At 37.5% G+C, this 19938-nt stretch overlaps 1 protein-coding gene across 3 annotated transcripts in view; it reads right to left on the minus strand.

Moving 5' to 3' along the window:
* The window catches only part of MDM2 (MDM2 proto-oncogene), a 35343-nt gene extending 23848 nt beyond the window's left edge, over positions 1-11495 (minus strand). For 2 of the 3 annotated variants that reach the window (XM_037846406.1, XM_037846408.1), the window contains exons 1-5: positions 11191-11495; positions 10382-10466; positions 7459-7533; positions 5020-5153; positions 3015-3064 (exon numbers count right to left, since the gene is read on the minus strand). In XM_037846406.1, the coding sequence (XP_037702334.1) occupies positions 3015-3064; positions 5020-5153; positions 7459-7533; positions 10382-10466; positions 11191-11249 (403 nt within the window). In that variant the 5' untranslated portion in view covers positions 11250-11495. Of the gene's footprint in view, positions 1-3014; positions 3065-5019; positions 5154-7458; positions 7534-10381; positions 10467-10603; positions 11166-11190 lie in introns of those variants that run through there. The other variant, XM_037846407.1, reaches the window with a different exon arrangement.
* Between the last annotated feature and the right edge of the window lie 8443 nt (positions 11496-19938).

Genomic DNA, 19938 nt, shown 5'->3' on the forward strand with positions numbered 1-19938 from the left:
AAAGGCTTCCATGTGTCTTGCTAAACACAACAAGGACAAGCAGCATTCATGCAGTTGTTACATTACTACATTCTTCCCAACTGATACTTCCGAATCTTGACTGAGGCAGCATTCAATCACTCAACATCAAAAAGGTTTAGTCCAAGAGATAAAATTTAACGGCTATCTTACAGCAATTTTTTTTTTTCCCAGAATAAGGACCAACCCTAGAGATTAAACATTTATTTGGATTAGCATCTTTTAGCAGGGCTGCATGTCGAAGAGGGGGAGAAAAGTCAAAGAATGGATATTCAGAACTCCTGTTTCTTGCGAAAGTACTCCACTCTCCAAAAAGAATATTAAAGAAAAAGCTATCCAATGTGAACAGACTGAAGACCCAACTCACTCCTAAACTGGGAAAAAGAGCCCAGGCTTAGACTCAAGAAAAGCTTCCCCAGGAAGCTAGGCAGGATACTGATGATTATGTAACTTGTACACTATGGAGCTCAAAACACCTCCAAGTAAATATCTAATACATCACAGTAATTATTTTATCTAGAAAACAATAAAGGACCCCTAAATGGTAATTTTAAAAAAGGAGTGCTGTATAACTCTGGCAAGATAAAAGAAAAAGAGAAGACAGGCAGGGAAACCAGTATTAGATAGTAACTGCAATAATACAACTGAAAAAGTATTAAAAAGCCAATACTAAGAAATGGAAAAAATTCAATTCAAGAGAAACTAAAAAGATAGAAATCAATAAGACCTGATATCTGATGTGCCAGGCAAGGAAGAAGGAAGTCAAAAAGGATTCCAAGATTCTACCTTGGATGAATAAATGAGTGGCAAAGAAGAATTTTCAGGGAGGTGAACAAATTTGGATGGGAAGATAATGAACTAAAGTAGCTGAGGGTCAGTCATTCAGGTGGATGAGTTAATTTACAGTTGGGTGGATAGAGCTCAGGTCAGAGTTTTAAATATGGGATACATACAGTTACTAAAGAACATAATCAAATACCCTTTAGATACCAGTATTTCTGAAACTAATCATAAAATTACGTGCTGTTTTCTTCTATATATATAAAAGTGGCTCTCAGGGGTCAGTACTACCCCTAGCAAGCATAGTTATCTTGATAGTGAGGTCATCCCTGAGTATTAACATTTTCAAACATACCTTATCATAAATTAGTTTATTTTTTCTTAATATTCTGGTTAAGGAATTGTAACAATTTTCTTAAATTGTACAAATAGATAGGTTATATTATCCAGGAATTTCATTTTAGTATAAAATAGATGTTACAAAATATATATAATAAAAAGAAAGCACCAAGTATGACAAGGTGACACATATATAGAAGTTTTGCAGTTAATTCTACTAACCTGAAACCTAAAACATACTCAGAATAGAAATAACATAAGTAATATTGAGTTTATCATCTCATTAATATAATTTTCCTAGTAATCTACCAAGGTTTATTTAAATGAATGACTACATCAGGGATACATATTTGAGAAAACTCAAACTACTACTACAGATACTACAGTTGTATATTTTACTTGCTATCATTTGATTTCATAAGGAGCTTTGAAATAGTAAAATGCTAAGGCACCCACTATTAATTACTAAATTACTATTATTCTGGATAAGATGGATAAATATCCTAAGACTAATTAAAAATGATGCCCTTTTCTGGGTCTTAAATCCTGAATTTTGAAGAATCAGTATTCAACACATTTACAAAGCACCATTTTAGTAAAACTGTACTGTGTGATGCAGAATGCAAACCTGATTAGGACACAGGAGATGGAAATATAAACAAATTAAGTATAAGAAAGCATTATAACATTAAAGTGTTAATATGGAATAATGGAGGCACAAGAAAGTGTCATTTCATCCTTGGAACTAAACACCCTGAGAACAGTTCTTAAGTTGATTCAGGGATCAGTTTTAAGAGGTCTGTGGTGTTTTGGAGCCAGCTACCTGTACTTGAATAGACTGTACATTTCTTCCCAACTCCATGTATGTAGCCTGAAATTGGCCATTATGAGAAATTTTAAATCTTGGAAATCAGCAACCGCTACAAACTGGGGCTTCCCCCTGGAGAGCCAGTTGTTAATTATTTACCAGCACAGCACTGGATTTATGCATCTTTCTGGGAAGAAAACCCAGTACTTTCATCAGATTATCAAAAGGATATGGGATCCAAAAATAAACAGTTAAGAACCACAACTCCAAAAATAGGAAAGCAAAATACCACTTATCTACACAAATTGGTATACCAAGTTTTGTCTATTACGAAAACAAAAGAGACCCATCCTATCAAGTAGTCCTATCTATGTATCTATATTACTTCCCAAAGCTTTTCAGTACATTTCCCAAGGTTTGATCACACCTCCACTGAACAGCAGCTTTTGAAATTATATACTTCTCAAAACATATTGCAGTGTTTAAATTGACATAATAGGATATTTAACTTTACATGCCATAAATCTACGTAAGAAACTTAGCAGTCTGTTGCTTTATTTCATATGTATTTCTTCATGTTAAACTTATCACCCTTAAATTGTCTACGAATGGATGAATAAACATAGTGTGGTATATCCATACAATAGATTATTATTCAGTCACGAAAAGGAGTGAAGTACTGATACATGTTACGTGGATGAACATGAAAAATATTACGCCAACTGAAAGAAGCCAGACACAAAAGGTCAAATGTTGTATGACTCCATTTATATGAAATGTCCAGAATAGGCAAATCCATAGAGACAAAAAGCAGATTAGTGATTGTCAAGGGCTAGGAAAATGTTTTGAAACTAGACAGAGGTGATCGTTGCACAGCATTGTCAAAGTACTAAATGCCACTGAATGGTTTGCTTTAAAATGATTAACTGAATTTCACTTTGATAAAAAAAAATACTATTATAATCCAATATATAATTAAAGCAACTGTTAATATCATAATTATAAAATGACATGTACATAAAATTTTTTTTAAATGTGTTTATGATATATCTTTATGGTATTAACTTACCCTGCTGATTGACCACTACCAAGTTTCTGTAGATCATTGTATATATTTTCCTTGCAGGGAGGAAAAAAAAAAAAAATCAAGAAACACAGATTTTAAAATAAAAATTTATTTAAATGGATTTAACCAGACTTTTAAATGCATATTAATAGAAACTACTACAAACACTCAAAACCAAATTTTAAATCACTGCATTCAAATTATATTATCAGCATGTTTCTAGTCCCTAAAAAGCAACACAAAAATGAGTAGCAAAATGATTACATAGAGCTACTTTTAATAATCGCTAGTCTCTGTAATCCAAAGATCTCACATTTCCATTTCCTGAAATGTGCTTCATTTGGACTTTACTAAAAAACCCCAGCAGGTGGGACATGCATGAAGGAAGCAGGTCAGCACAATTTTTTCCAAAAGAAAACAAATTTTCTAGCTTCGTACTTAAAAGTAGACTTTGTAAGAAAGTAATGGGTTACGCAAAACCCACTACATAGGAACTTTATTATACTCCTGACTTTCATCAACCTTGGTCCAATTCATCTTAGGGTTCTTCTTTTGTGTTCTTATAATTTATTAGACAAAAAAGCAATATTCATCCATTCAATAAATAAAATCAGCATCTACTTATATACCAGCTACTGTTCTTGACACTGGGGAAAGCAAAGAATGAACCAGAAAAAAAAAAAAACCTGCCTTCATGCACCTTATATCCTAGTAGGGAGACAATTCATTTATTCCAGTATTTATTTACATCATGGGTACCTGTACCTTTTTAAACTAATGATTTTAGAAAATTCATTGTTGGAATGGTGACACAGTTCCTTAAACTCATGAAAAACAATATTCCTAATCATAATTCTTTTCTATTAAGTCAGTAATTTCCCCAATGTTCAATTTCTCAATATAGAATTCAAGTCAAAGATAATTTTAAGATTAGGCTTTCAATATCAGAAACTACACACCTCCAAACATTATCATAAGATCCTATATTCAAATAGTGTGAACATCACATATATAATTATTTCTTAAATTTAAAAAATTAAAGCTTATATGAAAATATTCCAAGACTGATTACAAAATGATGATAGAAATGAATACTGAACAGAAACAGTTTGTCAACAGAAAGATGCTTACTTACATAATGTTAAATTAAGAAGTGGGATATAAAAACGTTCATTACATTAAAACACACATTTGTGCATAATACAAGAAAGGAATGGTTAAAATACCATTCTGTGACCATTTTCCCCTACTTTTCTAGGCTTTCTGTCTTTACCTAATGTTCAATAATGAATATATATTATGTTTATAATAATGAAGTTGTTTTCAAGTTTAAAAGAGTCTCATTTAATTACCATCTTTTTGGCTATATTATTAAGCATTAATTACTAGAAAAATACAGTGAATTGTTTCAGGTAAAAAGTGTCCATTGCATTAAGATACACATCCTAAAGCTTGACACAGATCAACAGTGCTAGACCAAATGGAACAAGGAATTTCAGATTAAACAGAATAAAGTCTTGAGTTCTAAGTAGAATTACCCTAGAAATAACATCCAAAAATTCAGCTAAGTGCCATACAAGTATGACAAAGAAAATTATCTCCAAAGTAACTAAGACTCAAATTTAACCCTTTACCAATTGGTGGTATAAAGAGTGCCTTTGGAAATGACTGCAATAATAATTTATAATATATGGTAACTACAGATAATATTTAAGTGCTTTCTATGTGCCAAATACTGTACTTTTTACACACTCTATAACCCTTACCATAGGGTATTTATAGCAATCTTATTTTACAAATGAGGAAACCAAAGTTTACAGAGGTTAAGTCAATTTTTGGATTGTAAGATTCCAAAGTTAACATTCTCAAGAAATGTGTTACTATGCTAAGAAATTAAATTTCAGTATCATTTATCTATGTTACGATAATTCTTCTCTAACAAAAGGAAGTAGGGATGGAGAGGAACTGAAATGTTTGCCCAGCTGGCTTTTTACAAAGAAGAATTTACCTGTGCTCTTTCACAGAAAAGCTTGGCACTCCAAACAAATCTCCTAGAAGATCATTTGAACAATATACAATATGTTGTTGCTTCTCATCATATAATCGTTTAGCCATAATATACTGGCCAAGATAAAATATAACCTGAAATAGAAATATGATTTCTGAGCATTAAAGAAAACCAAATATTAGTTTCAAATACATTCAATATTATCCCTTTTATCTGGAGAGGATTAAAAAACTAGCAGCCACATCCACACCCAGGCAGAGTAACAAACATTCTGTGCTCTAAAAGAAAGCTGCTTTTAAACCTTTTCCTTTCAATATAATGGAAGTAGAGATATGGCTTCTCTGATTTACTTAACTAAACCTTAAAATACGGGAGTTCTTTTCTTGCAGACTTTACCTCTGCCCAGAAATCTACATACTACATATTTAGGAAGAAGGGTAAATGCAAAATAGCCAATAGCCATAAAGAGTTGCAGAATCAAATAAACTTCCAAAAAACACCAACTAAAATATAGCTGTGACCTAGACCCATTTAATACATAGTCACAAACACCATAAACCTCAGGGGCCTCTGAGGTAATCACAAAGGAGGAAGACAGGAAAATGACAATTACAACTACACAACAGTTTGGGAGAATTCAATGAATGAAATGAGCCCTCAAAGACACCAATATAATCTATACTATAATGATTAATCAAAATAATAACTGAATTATTAATACAATATTCTGTGCTCTCCATTAAGACAAAGAAGCAGGCAATACATTTTTAAAACATCTACATACAAACCTATTAACCACATAAATTTGTGGGCATTTTATAGTTTAATGTACTCTTACAAGTACTGTCTCATCTTTCTGATGCTTCATAAGATTGTTACAGCCATATTAGAAATGAAGAAATTAAAGGTAACAGAGGTTAAATAACTTGCCTAAAGACATAGAGCTAAGGGTTGGGATTTGACCCCAGATCTTCTAACTCCTGGTCCAGTATTCTTTCTACTAGATTTCATCTCTCTCCCATATGCCTCAAAACAAAGATCCTAGAACCTAAAACTGTATCATATAATATATACATTACTGTTATATGGTTTACTGTAAGCATTCTAAGGCTTTATGATGACCTCGATTGATTTTCTCAGTTTTATATACTTCTAATTTCATACATTTTTCTTTCCTCAACTGATGATGATAAAAACACAAGTTAACAGCCCTAAAAAACACCATTTAACTGGACACCTTTTTGGCAAGCACCATGGACTTAATTGGTTTAAGTAGGCTTTGGACCTAAGGAAATACGCCTATGTGACAACAAATTGGAGAGCTATTTGCCAGACAGTGGGAAAGGAAGAAAGAGAACCTAGACTTCTACCAAACACCCATAAAGGAAGTTTATAAAAATATGGCTGAAAAGGGAAAGGGTATGGAGTCTCTTCCAGCCCCACTATCCTGATGACGCTAAGACATTTTATGTTTTAAGCAATCTGAGTCCCAAAAAGTGGGAAAGATGAACAGACACATTTCACTCACACTGAAATTTTGTCTAAGGTGGTACAATCTCTCACTGAAAATCATGCTTCTGTGCACAAAGTTAAAGCTAAATAAATAGACTGAAATGTTATATTCATGTAAATAGAATGTATGTTCATGAATCAGCTCATCTCTACCCCAGAAAGATCCATGTACTGTACTCATTTATCTCTAAATGAACCTGGGATCCATGGACCCCCCCCCCAACCCCCCCAACCCCCACCAAGAAGAGCTCGAATAGAGTGGAGACCATTAATTTGGACAGGGAAAAAAAAAATGTTTATTTTCATTGACTTCTAACTGAAATTTAGCTTTTCTTTCAATTACAAATGTAGGAAACAAATCACAGTGGTATTAACAATACCTGTTATTTTCGTCACCAATAAAAATCACAAGCATTTTCACAATATACTATGCTCGTTGCAAACATCTCAAAATATCATTTATATGCCTCACTACTTCAAAAATTATGTTTATTAGACTGACTGCTAAATCTTATTACTTAATGTGTGAATGAAAAAAACACATATCAAACTTGATTAATATTTTGATGATGGTATTTTAATGTAATTTTTGTTTCTTTGAAATTCTATGTATTTTATTTCATACATTTAAACCCCCAAGAAGGGATCTGTAGGCTTTACCATTCCTTCAAATGGGTTCATAGCATGAAATAGTGAAGAACTGCTGTAGGGTTTCCCTTTGTCTGAGTTTCTAACTGAGAAATGAAGTTCAATTATAATTAGCACTGTCAACTTCAAAATACAGGCCAAACTACCACAATACTTACTACTGCTACTTACTGAAAATTGTTCTATAGCCAATTTTCTCCTCATGGTAATAAAAACTGTAAGTACCGCTATACATAACTAGCAAGACATTAGTTATCTCTTTATCTCTAAGTAGCTTACCTCTTTCATTGTGTAAGTGTCTTTTTGTGCACCAACTGACTTCAGCAACTTCAAAAGCAACGGCTTTGGTCTAACCTATAAAGAATAAAGAGTTGCTATTATACTTCCGAGATTATTCTTGAACTATGAGCCCAACAGCAAACATGTCCATAAAGAAGTTCAAAAGTAGCAGATGCAATGTTTATCTATTTCACAAAGTTAGACCTCAAAAAACAAATCATAATGTTTTTACTAAATATAATAGACCATATAAACTGAATACCATAAACCATTAAGGGGTATGGAAAAAAAAAATGCTGAGGAGGATATAGTATTGGGTGAAGATCATGGGAGACTCAAATGTCATCAGTTGGAATCAAAAACAGTAGCCATCCCAAGGCAATGGACATTATTCTCTTTCCTCTAGCTACCGCTATCATCTGCTTACAGCCTTAAAAAACGCAAACAACTATCAATGGAATACTGACATGAGATTCCTGTAGTTACAGAATCTAAGAGAGGAGACTAGATCTTTAGAGCAGGATGGGTCTGTGCCAGTTTGGATCTATTATATCCCCCAGAAAAGCCATGTCCTTTAATGAAACCTTTTGGAGGCAGACTTATTAATCTTTTTGATTAGGGCGAGACTTTTTGAATAAGTTGTTTCCATGGAGATATGACTCACCCAAAGGTAGGTGAGACATTTTGATTAGATCATTTCCATGGAGGTGTGGACCCCACCCATTTGGGGTGGGTCTTAATTAACTCACCAGAGTACTTAAGAGAGCTCGGGAGCCGACAGAGATGCTTAGAGATGCCTGGAGATGCAGACAGAAGGACATTCAGAGATACTAAGCAGAGATGAAGCCCAGTTTGCCCCCGAGAAGCTAAAAGAGGATCCCCAGACACTTATAAGAGAGACATCCTGGGAGAATGAAGCAAGGAAGCAGAGGAGCTGAGAGAGAGGAGCAAAGACAGATATACCCAGACACATTTTGGAGAAAGCCATTTTGAAACACAACCCGGGAGCAAAGGACCAGCAGACCCCAGTCACATGCCTTCAAGGCTGACAGAGGTGTTCTGGGCCTAACTGGCCATTTTTCAGTGAAGGTATCCTTGTTGATGCCTTAGTATGGATGCTTTTATGGCCTTAAAACTGTATATCTGTAACCTGATAAATCCCCTTTATGAAAGCCAATCCATTTCTGGTATTTCACATAAGGGCAGCTTTAGCAAACCTGAGCAAGGTCCTTTTTTTTTTTAACCAATCTTCTCTTTCTCCAGATAAGGTTCCTAAAGGTTAGGAAACTTAATTAACCCAAGCAGATGTGGTTAATTAGGAGTAGATCTGAAACTGGAACTCCCACCCCTCAACTACAACCCAACATTTTTTTCCTTACCACATCAACACTACCTCTTTGTTGCTCTACATTTAACAAATCTACTTGGCAAACATCTACTGGGCTTTTAACAATACCAGAAAATGCTAGGTATGGGCTGCAGGGTAGGAGTGGGGTGGGATGACAAACAAGGCACATGACCCACACTCAGAAGCCAACCAACTAGATCAAAGGTCAGCAAATTTTTTCTGTGGCCAGATAGAAAATACTTGTAGCACTGTGGGCCAGTCTGCACAATTACTCAAGTCTTCCCATTGCAGCAATAAAGTATAGACATACACAAACTAATGGGCATGGCTACATTCCAATAAAACTTTATTTACAAAAATAAGCAGTGGGCTATATTTAATTCAAAGGCTGTACTTTGCCTGACCCTGATCTAGAGGCTTTGCAAGGGCTATTGAGAAAATAGATAGCAAGGGGAATGAATGTAATGTGCTTTTGCTCTCTCTCCCTACATGAAGATAAAATTCCAGATTAAAAAAGAGGTAGATTTAAGAATGGAAAATACTAAAAGACAATACGGAAATAATTTACAGTCTTGTGATAGGAGGTCTTCCAAAGCATGCTATGAAATTCAAAAGCCGTAAAGGAAAAAAAAGTTTTGAAGTTTTCATGGTGAAAGACAGCATACACAAAAATTTTTACATGCAATAATTGTAACTAAAGTTAAATGTACTTCATACACTGAGAACTACTACAAACTGATAGGAAAAATTCAAAAACCTTAAAGAAAAAATAAACAGATAACCCCAAGCAAATCCCAGAAAAAACACAAGTGATATGACAAATGAAAAGATGTACAGCCTAACCAACAATTAGGGAAATACAAATTTAAACAACCCATAAAAGGGGGGAAAAAAAAAGATTGATAATATTGTTTGGGCAGGAGTGAAAACTGTTACAATCTTTTTGGTGAGCACTATCCATCAATTATGTGTACCCTTTAGAATCCACGAGCTCTCCTTCTATAACGTCTTTCTTACAAAAATATTCACATAACACCTGTATTAACATACATGTACAAAGCAGTACAACACTCAAAAACTAGAGGCAATTTAAAACTCTATCAGAAAAGGAATACATAGGACAATAACATAGATTTAAATACATGTGAATACGTATGTGGGAAGGCACACAGTAAAAATCTAAAACAATACATGGGACAAAGGAGTTTTCAGTTTTACCTTATACATTTCTGTAATGCATAAAAGCTGTACAACAAACATCAATTATTTTCGTGATTTAAAACAAATCATTTTAAAAAGTTACAAACAAGTCAAAATAGAAGAAAAGCAGTTACATAAACTTAACTTCCGCATCCATGCTTAAGAATGTTTTGGAACTCATTTTTAAAATCCATTGGGTAAAGGGTTAACAAAACACTGACTGATTCTTAAACTCTGCAACTATGCCTGACCGGGCAAAATTTAAACTATGTACATAAGATTTCATTTAAGGACTCATGTTATAATTGGGTCTGTGGAATTTAGTTGATTACTCCCTTTTTTTTTTTAAGTTACACTGGAGACAAAAATACCAACCAGGGTCTCTTGTTCCGAAGCAGGAATCTGTGAGGTGCTTACAGCACCATCAGTAGATACAGACATGTTGGTATTGCACATTTGCCTACAAATAGGGAAAAAAAATAAATGATAAAAACTTGAAATGATGTTAACATCTGTAAAAGACAAAAGCAAAATCATATAACAGGAGGAAAATAATGCCTTTATTAAAACTAGAGCCATTAGCCAGTCGGTCCTTACCTGGTTTAGTATTAAAAAAGCGCCGTACGTCTGTGACCACAGGTAGCTCTAACCGCCAGTGAACACAGCTGGGGCAAGGCAAGGTTTAAATAGCCCCAGCTGGAGACAAGTCAGGGCTTAGCTCCTTTTACAGCAGACTCGGAACGTGTCCGAACTTGACCAGCCCAAGAGGAAAAGCTGAGTCAACCTGTCCTCTGAACCAGCCCAATCGCGCCCAGACTGTGCCCCGTTCAAACAGGCGAGCCAACAAGCACCTGTCATTCGTTGCTCAGACCCCGGCCAGAAGGCGTCCGGCGGCTCCGCAGACCCCCGCCCACGTGACCTTTACCTGGGCAGCGGGGGAGACCCCCGCCCCGCTCCGAGCGCGGGCCCGAAACCCCGCCCTCCTCCCGGGCCGCGACAACCACGCCTCTCCGACAAACCTCCGCAACCCACATGCCCGAACTGAGCCCCTCACCACAAAGAACAGAAAGGCTGTGCCCTGGAACGTGAGGGGGTGAGGCTAGAAAAGAGAGAGAGCAAGAAGGCCCAAGCCACGGACCAAACTCAGGCCTGACCACGCGTTTTCCAGAATAACTGCTCCTTACCATGCGGGGTTTTTCGCGCCTGGAGCTGGGGTCTCTCGAGGCTCCCTTGTTCCGTTCATGGGGCCCGCGGAAGTCCAACGCGATGGGCCTCGGCAGCCATTCCACTCGCGCGGCCCAGGCCACTAGGGCCCTCGAACGCAGTAGGTCCGGATAAGGAGGCTCCAGGCGCCAAAAGCGTCGGAACCTCGGTCAGAGGGCTTAGGGCTGCCCCTCAGGCTCTGCTTCTTGCCCCATCCCCCTCCCAGTCACACAGGGCCGTACAAGCCCCAAAAGGAGAGGGGCTCGCTAACAGTCTCCAACGACCAGCGCCCCCTACCGCCTGAAAAAAGCACGCCGGAAGCCGCAGCCTATCCGGGCGTTTGTGCGCACGCGCACCCAGACCTCAGCCAATTGGGGAAGGGGCTCGGCACGCGCGTGTCCTGGTTCTGCCCTCGCGGATAATACGGGGTTCGGAGTGCGCAGTGCGTGCGCGTCCAACCCTGCCGCCATCGCGAACCCGGTGGAGGTTCGGAGGATTAGGTCTGCGCGGCACTAAGTTGGCGGCCCCTGCAAATTGCGGTGTGGGGTTCTCGGCGTGCTCTATAGGCCTGGACGCCCTCGAGCTCCTGCGGGGTGGAGCTCGGCCCCACCCTCGCCTGCAGCCGCCCGCTTTTGGACTTCTTTATTCGTTGTGCGTGTGTGTGTTGTCTTTCATATGTTTACACCTGCCGATTGCGGTGGAAACTGCCGGCAAAAGCAAATCTGTTACTGCTACCGAAAATAAAAACCAAAATGAACAGCTGTACACTATGTTAAGCTCACACCCCCAGCCGCTGGGTTTATATACGAACGAGAGTTATTTCAAGACCCCCCCCCTTTTTTTAAGCAAGATTTAAAATTGCTCATAATATAGGCTTGTACACGGATGCATAAAAATGTTCTGGTTGGACAAGTACGATACTGGTGGTTACCGTTGGACGGTGGAGGGTAAAGAGAACGGTTACTTTTCACTTGATGTTTTAGAATGTTGAGGTTTGTTTGTTGATATTGCGCATTCATTAGCCTTAAAATGTATATTTATGCTAGGCACTCAAATCACTGATATACCGAAAGGCTCCTGATATACCAAAGGATCGTTTTTTATACAATCTCAAAAGCGAATAAAGACATAAAAACTAAGTTGGTTCCATCCAAAAAGCTCAGTCGCTGCAAAGAACAGCTTCTTTTACCAGGAAGTGATAGTTCTTTGTAAGCAAGACGCTTTTTTATAAAATTATATACTTCCCTTTTCTCCCTCCTTAGCCTGCTAGGAAGAAACATTTCTTTTACATAGAGGTCAGTTAAATAATTATTATTTAATTGCTAACAGTATTAACTGAGGAATTTGGTGTGGCTTTTTAAAACTCTTACCTTTATCGAATCAAATATAGTAAGGTTTCTAGTTGTGAGATCCCGTGTTTGACACTAGAAGGAAACCCTGGAGGGGTGGAAAAATGCAAGTGTAAAAAGATAAATGATACCAGTGAATGAACAGGTATGTGCTGTAGGCTCAGACACATTTTGTGCCTTGTAGGATGGGAGGATTTACATAAAAACAGAGGAGAATATTCCAGGCACAAGAAAAATACTATCAAAAAAGTCCAGAAATGAAAAATATGACATGGTTAAGAAACAATAAATACATGTTTGACTTGCATCAAAGTCAAGATAAAGCAGTTTTAAGAACTTGATGCTCCTTAAATGCCAAGCAAGGGGATTTGGGCTTTGGATAGTGTAAGCAGTGGGCAGACACTGAGAGTGTGTAAACAGATGACTTATTCCAAACTGTGATTTAACCAAGAGCAGATTCAAGTTCCAAATGGTTGGGCCAGCCTTCGTCAGCCTTGATTTTTCCCCTTTTCATCAATCCTGTGTTTTGAAAAATTCTCTTTGCCAGGATTATTAGAGCAAAAACTAAGGGCAGAAGTGATAGGATTAGTCCTTTTCTAATGGAACCATTAAAAAAAAAAAAAAAAAAAGGAGTATAAATGAAGGAAGGGAGTATAGGATTTAGAGTATTTGGGAAGAGAGGAAGAGAGATAAGGCCAGGATTCAATCTTTCAAGGAATTGTTGAAAACTTACTGTGTGTACCAATCACTTCCCAAGGCTCCAAGTGGTGAACAAGATAGCCATACTCTCTGCTATTATGGAACCTAGCAGGATGAGTCTCAATTTCCAACCAGAGAGGATGATAGCATTGACAAAAATAAGTAAGTCTGGAGGGGATGAAAAGTTGGATTGTTCAGTGGTAGAAAATCTGGAACTGAAGCTCAGGACTACAGACAGAGCTTTTGAGGCTCAACACTTAAGAATCAATGGGTCCCTCAAAGGAGAGGAAAGACTGGGTCATATTAAAGCAGCAGAGGTAGAAACAGCAAAGGAATGACGGAAATGGCCTGAAGACCAACTAATGCAGGTCCATGTAATGGTGTCTTGAAAACCAGAAGAGTCAGTTAATGATAAGTGAGTACTGCAGAAGTCAGAGAAAATGAGGAGTGAGAAAGCAAGCTGGATCTGCTCACTCTAAAAACAATAATTATTGTTGTGACTTTATCATTAAAAGAAACATGCATACCAGCTGCTGTTGTTTCACATTCCACGGTTATTCTAGGTCACTGTGCTCTTTGTTGTGCTTACTCAAGGCAATGTTGAGAGCAAACTTCTTTTTAATGTTTAGTAGTGTTGTTATTGATACCCTTCTTTGTTCCAAGAGATACCTTAGGCATCTTTATATTCTTTGGGATATCAACTCTGCAAACATATCTAAAATATACTTATCCTGGTCCAAGGGACACTTCATAGTTATATTAATGGCTAATGACTAGTGTTTAAGGAATGGTAGAAAATAAACAAAATTTATCTCAGAAACAGTGTTTAGAATGTTTAGAATGCTGAAAGTTTCACAGTATTTATGTTTCACAATATTTATGAGACCATCTAAAATTACAGAAGTAGTTCAAATTCTATATATCTTTCCAAATGTTTCGAGAGGAATAGTGTTATTTAAAATAAAAAATACCAGCAAATGGTGAATACAAATACAGGCTTTTCTTTTCTATTTTGAAAATTAATCAACCAAGTTTTTGTTTATTTTGACAAGTTTAAAATTTGCAGAAATAATCACAAAACAATGTCCAGTGTCACCACTGCTCAGAATTCACGTCACTTTTGCCTCAGATACATTAAAATAAAGAAGCATTACAAATAAAGTTGAAGCTCCTCCTGTTTTCACTCTTATCCCCTTCTTCTCCCTTCTTTGAGGTAATTATGATTATCAATTTGGTGTATATCCATTGAATCCATTATTTTATGCTTGGATGATAAACAAGTACAGTAGATTACATACCTGCAAGAGGAATTACTGGGCCATAAAGTATTGTCTGATGGTAAGTTTCAATATCTAATCAGGAATCTCTCCTGATCTTTTTCTGTATTGTTGGGGCTCTTTTTGGATGTTACTTTTAGAATTAAACCCAGTTTGTCTAATTCATAAAAAGAATCCTGTTGGGGTTTTTATCTGAATTGCATTCAACTGACAGATTAATTTGATGTTATTTAAATATGGATTCTTCTCACACAAGAACATGACATATTGCCATGTTTTTTTCAGATCTACCTTAACGTCCTTTAATACTGTTTTATAATTTTCTCCTTAAATCTCTTGTATCTTTGGCTAGACTTCCCCCCTCCCCCCAGGTACTTTATAATTTTCAATGTATTATAAACTGTATCATTTTATCTATTTTCTATTTGGTTATTGCTGACATATGAGACAATTACTGATTTTTGTATTTTGACCTTATACCCAGCATTACTGCTGGATTTTCCTTTATCAATACTATCACTTGGATTCTCTTGGACTTTCTATGAAGATAATAGTATCATCTGCAAAAATCATCAAATTTTTCTCTTCCTTTTTTATATCTCCTATTTCATTTTCTTATTTTATAACCATTAGAACAATTATTACTTTATGGAATAGTATCCATAATAGAGGGCATTCTTGTCTTATTTTGGATTTATGATAAAAATGCTTTTAAAGTTTGATATTTACTGGGAGTTTTAGGTAGTTGCCCTTTATCATGTTATAAAAGTTACCTTCTATTCTTTTTTTGAGTTTTCTGGTGGTGTTTGTTTGTTTTTAACATGAATGGGTGTTGGATTTTATCTGATTTTTTTTATTCATCTAGAGATTATTAGGTGGTTTTCTCCTTTACTGTTATGTGGTGAGATTATGTTGATAGATTTCCTAATATTGAACTATCGTTCTGTTACTCTGATAAACCCTACTTAGTTATAAGGGGCCTTTTCTTTCTTTCTTTTTTTTTTTTAAGACACTGATGTATTGAATTTGTAACAGGAATAGTGTAACAGAATGATATGGAGCATAACTGAACTCTTATCCTGCCGTTAGAGGTTACCAAATAGTTCAGAGATTTCACTGGGGATTTTGACCTGTTGAGAATCAAGTTACTCAATTTCCCAAAGCTAAGTTCAAATAAGGCCCAATTCTTGGCTTGAGATCTGGTTCCCACAGGGGCAATACAGGCAGAGCTGGTTTGGTGACTTTTACCACTGAGATTTTTTAGGTAGGACCAGGAGCAACAGAGGTCACCTTTTGAGTGAGGAGAAATGAAGAGTTCATAACCTCTCACACTGCCCAACTAAATCTGAGACTTGTGATCACAGTCTGAGCCACTTCACTGAAAGAAGAGGCATGTTGAGGTTGAGCAGCATCCCCACTCTATGGTTTGCTGAGTTTCCTACAGGTCTGGTAGTCCCTGAAGAAGATGGCAGGCATATATAAGTAGTTTTGCCAGTAGCCCCTAATATGGCCACAACTCGGGTAATAGAACTCTAGAAGCAAAAGACTGTGGGATGCCTGCTGGTGGAATGTGTTGAGTTGAGAAGAAAGAAATTGAGTTTCATTCACATTCCCTCTGCCCAACTTCTTGCCAACAGCCCTTTGGAAAATTAGCATTTTAATACCTGCCACATGGTGGGAACTGATGGCCAATTGATATTAAACAGAGTTGCTGGGACAACCAAGAGAAAAGTGACGGAAATGTCTCCATGTGGCAGCCCCTGGACTGAGCAAAACAAGCCTGCAGAACTTTTCGTTGCACAGCGCTCTGCGTGACCTGGGCAGCTAATGATTAACCTACCATCTTTTTAAGTCAGTAAAGAGAAAATGGTAAATTAACCTTAAAATGTAACTTTAAAACATGAAACGGGAAGTAAGCAGGAGGGGAGAAACTCTTAGTCTCACAAAAGAGCAAGAGGTAAATGTACCCTAGACCTCCTCAAACGTTAATCTAGTCTGGCTCCCAAATATTATCACTCTTGTGGTTATCTACAAAGCCCTATCCTATAATTCTCCTCCCCTTCCTGCATCACCCCCATGACACAGGACCCCGTTCCCAAGTCTATGCTCTCCCACCCTTAGAAATGTCTTTGTCTCAAACACTTACAACTTTGCTTTCCTCTTTAATTGCATGGTCAACTTCCCTGTGAATGTAGCACCTGCTTGGCGAGAGAGTGCCATAATGATCTCTACATGATTTCTCACCCTGTAAGTAAGCCTGAAATAAAAATTCTTGTGTCAGAAAATGCCTAGTGTCTTCTTTGGCCTCTGGACTGGCAAAGCCCTCAAGGGCTGCGACACTCCATGATCTGGCTGGGGTTATTCATAAGAGGGAATCATGGTTATGACCAGCTAATAAGAGAACAACAAGATCTTTAAGGGCAATTGTGTAAAAGACAGGAAATGTCATTTTACCCTCTCTCCTCCTTCCCACCTCAGTACCAGAGGAGTAATGCATTCATTGTCTATTGCTGCATAAGAAATTACCACAAGTGTGTGGCTTAAAGCAACACAAATTTATTAGGTCACAGTTCTGTATGTCAGAAGTCCAATAGGGTTTGGTCTCACAAAGCTGGAATTGGGAAGTCAGCCAGCTTGGGCTTTTACCTGATGGATCTCGGGAATAATTCTGTTTCTAGCTCATTCGGGTTGTTGGCTGAATTCAGTTCCTTGTAGTTGTGGAACTGAGGTCCCCATTTCCTTGCTGGCTGTCAGTGGGGGGCTGCCACATTCCTTAGCACACAGTCCCCTCCATCTTCAAGCCAGCAGTGACATGGTAAATACCCCTTTTGCTTTAAATCTCTCACTTGCTCTTCTGCTACCAGCCAGAGAGAACTGTCTGATTTTAAAGATTCATAATTAGATTAAGGCTACCCAGATGACCTTTTTGCAATATAATGTAACATAATCATGGGAGTGATATCTCATATCCATAGGATCTACCCACACTCAAAGGGGAGGAGATGACACAAGGGTGAGGGCCACTGGGGGTTATTCTTAGAATTCTGCATGCTGCAAAAATAGGGAAGAGGGAGCAGGATGTGACAAGCAGACCCATGCCTAACATTCCACATCCCCATCTCCAATTCCAAGTAACCAGAGCCACAAGTCCAGCCCTGCTCTTGTAGGAGAGGGAAAAGAGACGTGACTCAAATATGAAGTTTCAAAATGGAGTCAGCCTTAATAAGTGAAATGAAACTTTTAATAATTAAAAGAACTGAAAAATTATGGAATTGGATGGAGATGTCACTGAGGAAGACTGCTTCCCATGAGAAAGGGGATTACATGGTAAAGTCAACAAAACACATTTGATTGCAGTAAAACTCCAATAAGAAACTTTTTATACTGATATTTTACATGAGGGCTTTTTGGTCTAGATGTTTGAGATTGGTTTATAATATCCTTCCCTTATATACTCTTGTTTAGTTTTGACATTAAGGTTTTAATGGTCTTATAAAATAAGTTGCATAGCTTTTCTATTCTCTGAAACAATTCGTATAAAACTGGAATTATATGTTCATTGAAGTTTTGGTAAAATTAATCCATGAAACTTTCTAGGTCTGGAGATGTTTTTGGTGTTAGATATTTTTGACTGGCAATTCTATTTATTTAATTATTCTTGTTTGTTTCTTATTACTCTTGAAGTCAGTTTGTTAATATTTATTTTTTATAGAAAATTATCCTGTCATCAAAGTTTTCCATTTCAGAGGCATGTCCATATTATGGTTTTTTTAATCTATAAAATTCTCTATCTGTAATTATATTGCTCTTTTCGATCTTAATATTTAACATCTTATTTGATATTGAGGATGCAGTCAAAAAAATTAGAGTGAATGCATGCTGTAACAGTCACTATCCATGGTCCTAATGGAGGCCTTTTCCAGCAATATGAGGAATTACTTAAGACCTAAATATTCAGATTCTAATGGCTACCTGAACAATAGTAGAGATAATCAAGCATAATTTGAAGTGGACATTTGTTACTTCTTTTGACTGTTTAGCCTCTGAACCCCATTCCTATGTTTGAGGGATTCTCCAGTTTATGTGTTTTGGTGGGATACAGTCCTCTTCTCCTCCACTGTTAGAGCAAAAAGTCTAGATACTTGCTCTCCCAGCCTCCCTTGCAGCTAGGATATGGGCTTGTGACCTAGACTTTGAGTTGGGAATAAGTAATATAAAAGCCAAGGTCTTGGAAAATCCATTCTTGTGTTGGATGGCTGAAGGCGGTTGGAGTTGTAGCATAGTAACTCTGAGATTCTGGGGCAGTGCAAGCAAGCTATGCTGTCCAGTGTCCTGCAGAGGTTAGGATGTCCTACTGGGCTGGTTTGGGGCATGATTTTGGCTGTGGTCCTGGCTGTTGCTCAGCCTGCCCTATACCTGCTTGCTTTCCAAGCTGGTTCTTCAGCCTTTGATTCTGTGAGCCAATAATATCCTTTTAATAGATTTTCCCCCCTAAATCACGCAATGTTGGTTTCTGTTACTTACCACTAAGAACACTAACAGAAACAATTTTGTACTGTCGAACAGATAATTATGCCATAACCCAGAAGCTGGCAAATCTGACAGCTTAGGCAGAGATGGGTATCTTTGAGTGGCAGGTTCGCATGAGCTTCAAATTAAAAATCTCACAAAAATAGGACTTTCTTGCAAGGCTGTAGAGCACTCTGTTGGTAGCATTACATCCTTATGATGTGACTGCATGCTTTTCCTCCAAAGGCAAGCTGGGATGATTGTTGCCATGCTCTGTGGGTGCCTTGAGTGGGTCAGAGAAGTCTTGCCCTGGAGGTCAGCAGTCTCTGCCTGACCACCTGGTTTTACGCTGTGCTAGTTGCTTTGATGTTTGTTAACAGTCTAACCACTACTACTGGCTCCAGATGTTTCTGCTGTTGATGCCTCACATTGTTTTCAAAATGGTTGAAAAGATACTGTGCTTTTTCCATGATGAGAAGCTGGCTCATAAGCATATGGATTTTCAAATTTTTTCTAATGAGCTCGATGTAGAAGGGGACAGCTAACCTCCCTTTGGCAGTCACCCGGTTCAGGGCACTGTAACATTTGCTTTTTTTAAAAAATGGCATGATATTCCTTGTTTCTTTATGATGAGCCAACACTATCACTTACATAGCTTATATCAGCTATTTTGGGTCAAACTGTTCCCCAGAACCCAAAATAAGCATAGACCAAAGAAGCACAAATGACTCACTTGGACTACAAGTGCAACTCTAGAGCACTCAGAGAGCCCTAACTGGTTGAGAGTCTTAGCAGCATAAGACTTCTCATTGGCTAAAACAAAGGGTAAAGCTGCCTTACCAATTCTAGTTGTCTGTGGCCATAGATGGGGAATGGAGATGTATTTTAATTTGAG

The sequence above is a fragment of the Choloepus didactylus genome, chromosome 8 (genome assembly GCF_015220235.1).
Source record: "Choloepus didactylus isolate mChoDid1 chromosome 8, mChoDid1.pri, whole genome shotgun sequence".
NCBI lineage: Eukaryota > Metazoa > Chordata > Mammalia > Pilosa > Megalonychidae > Choloepus > Choloepus didactylus.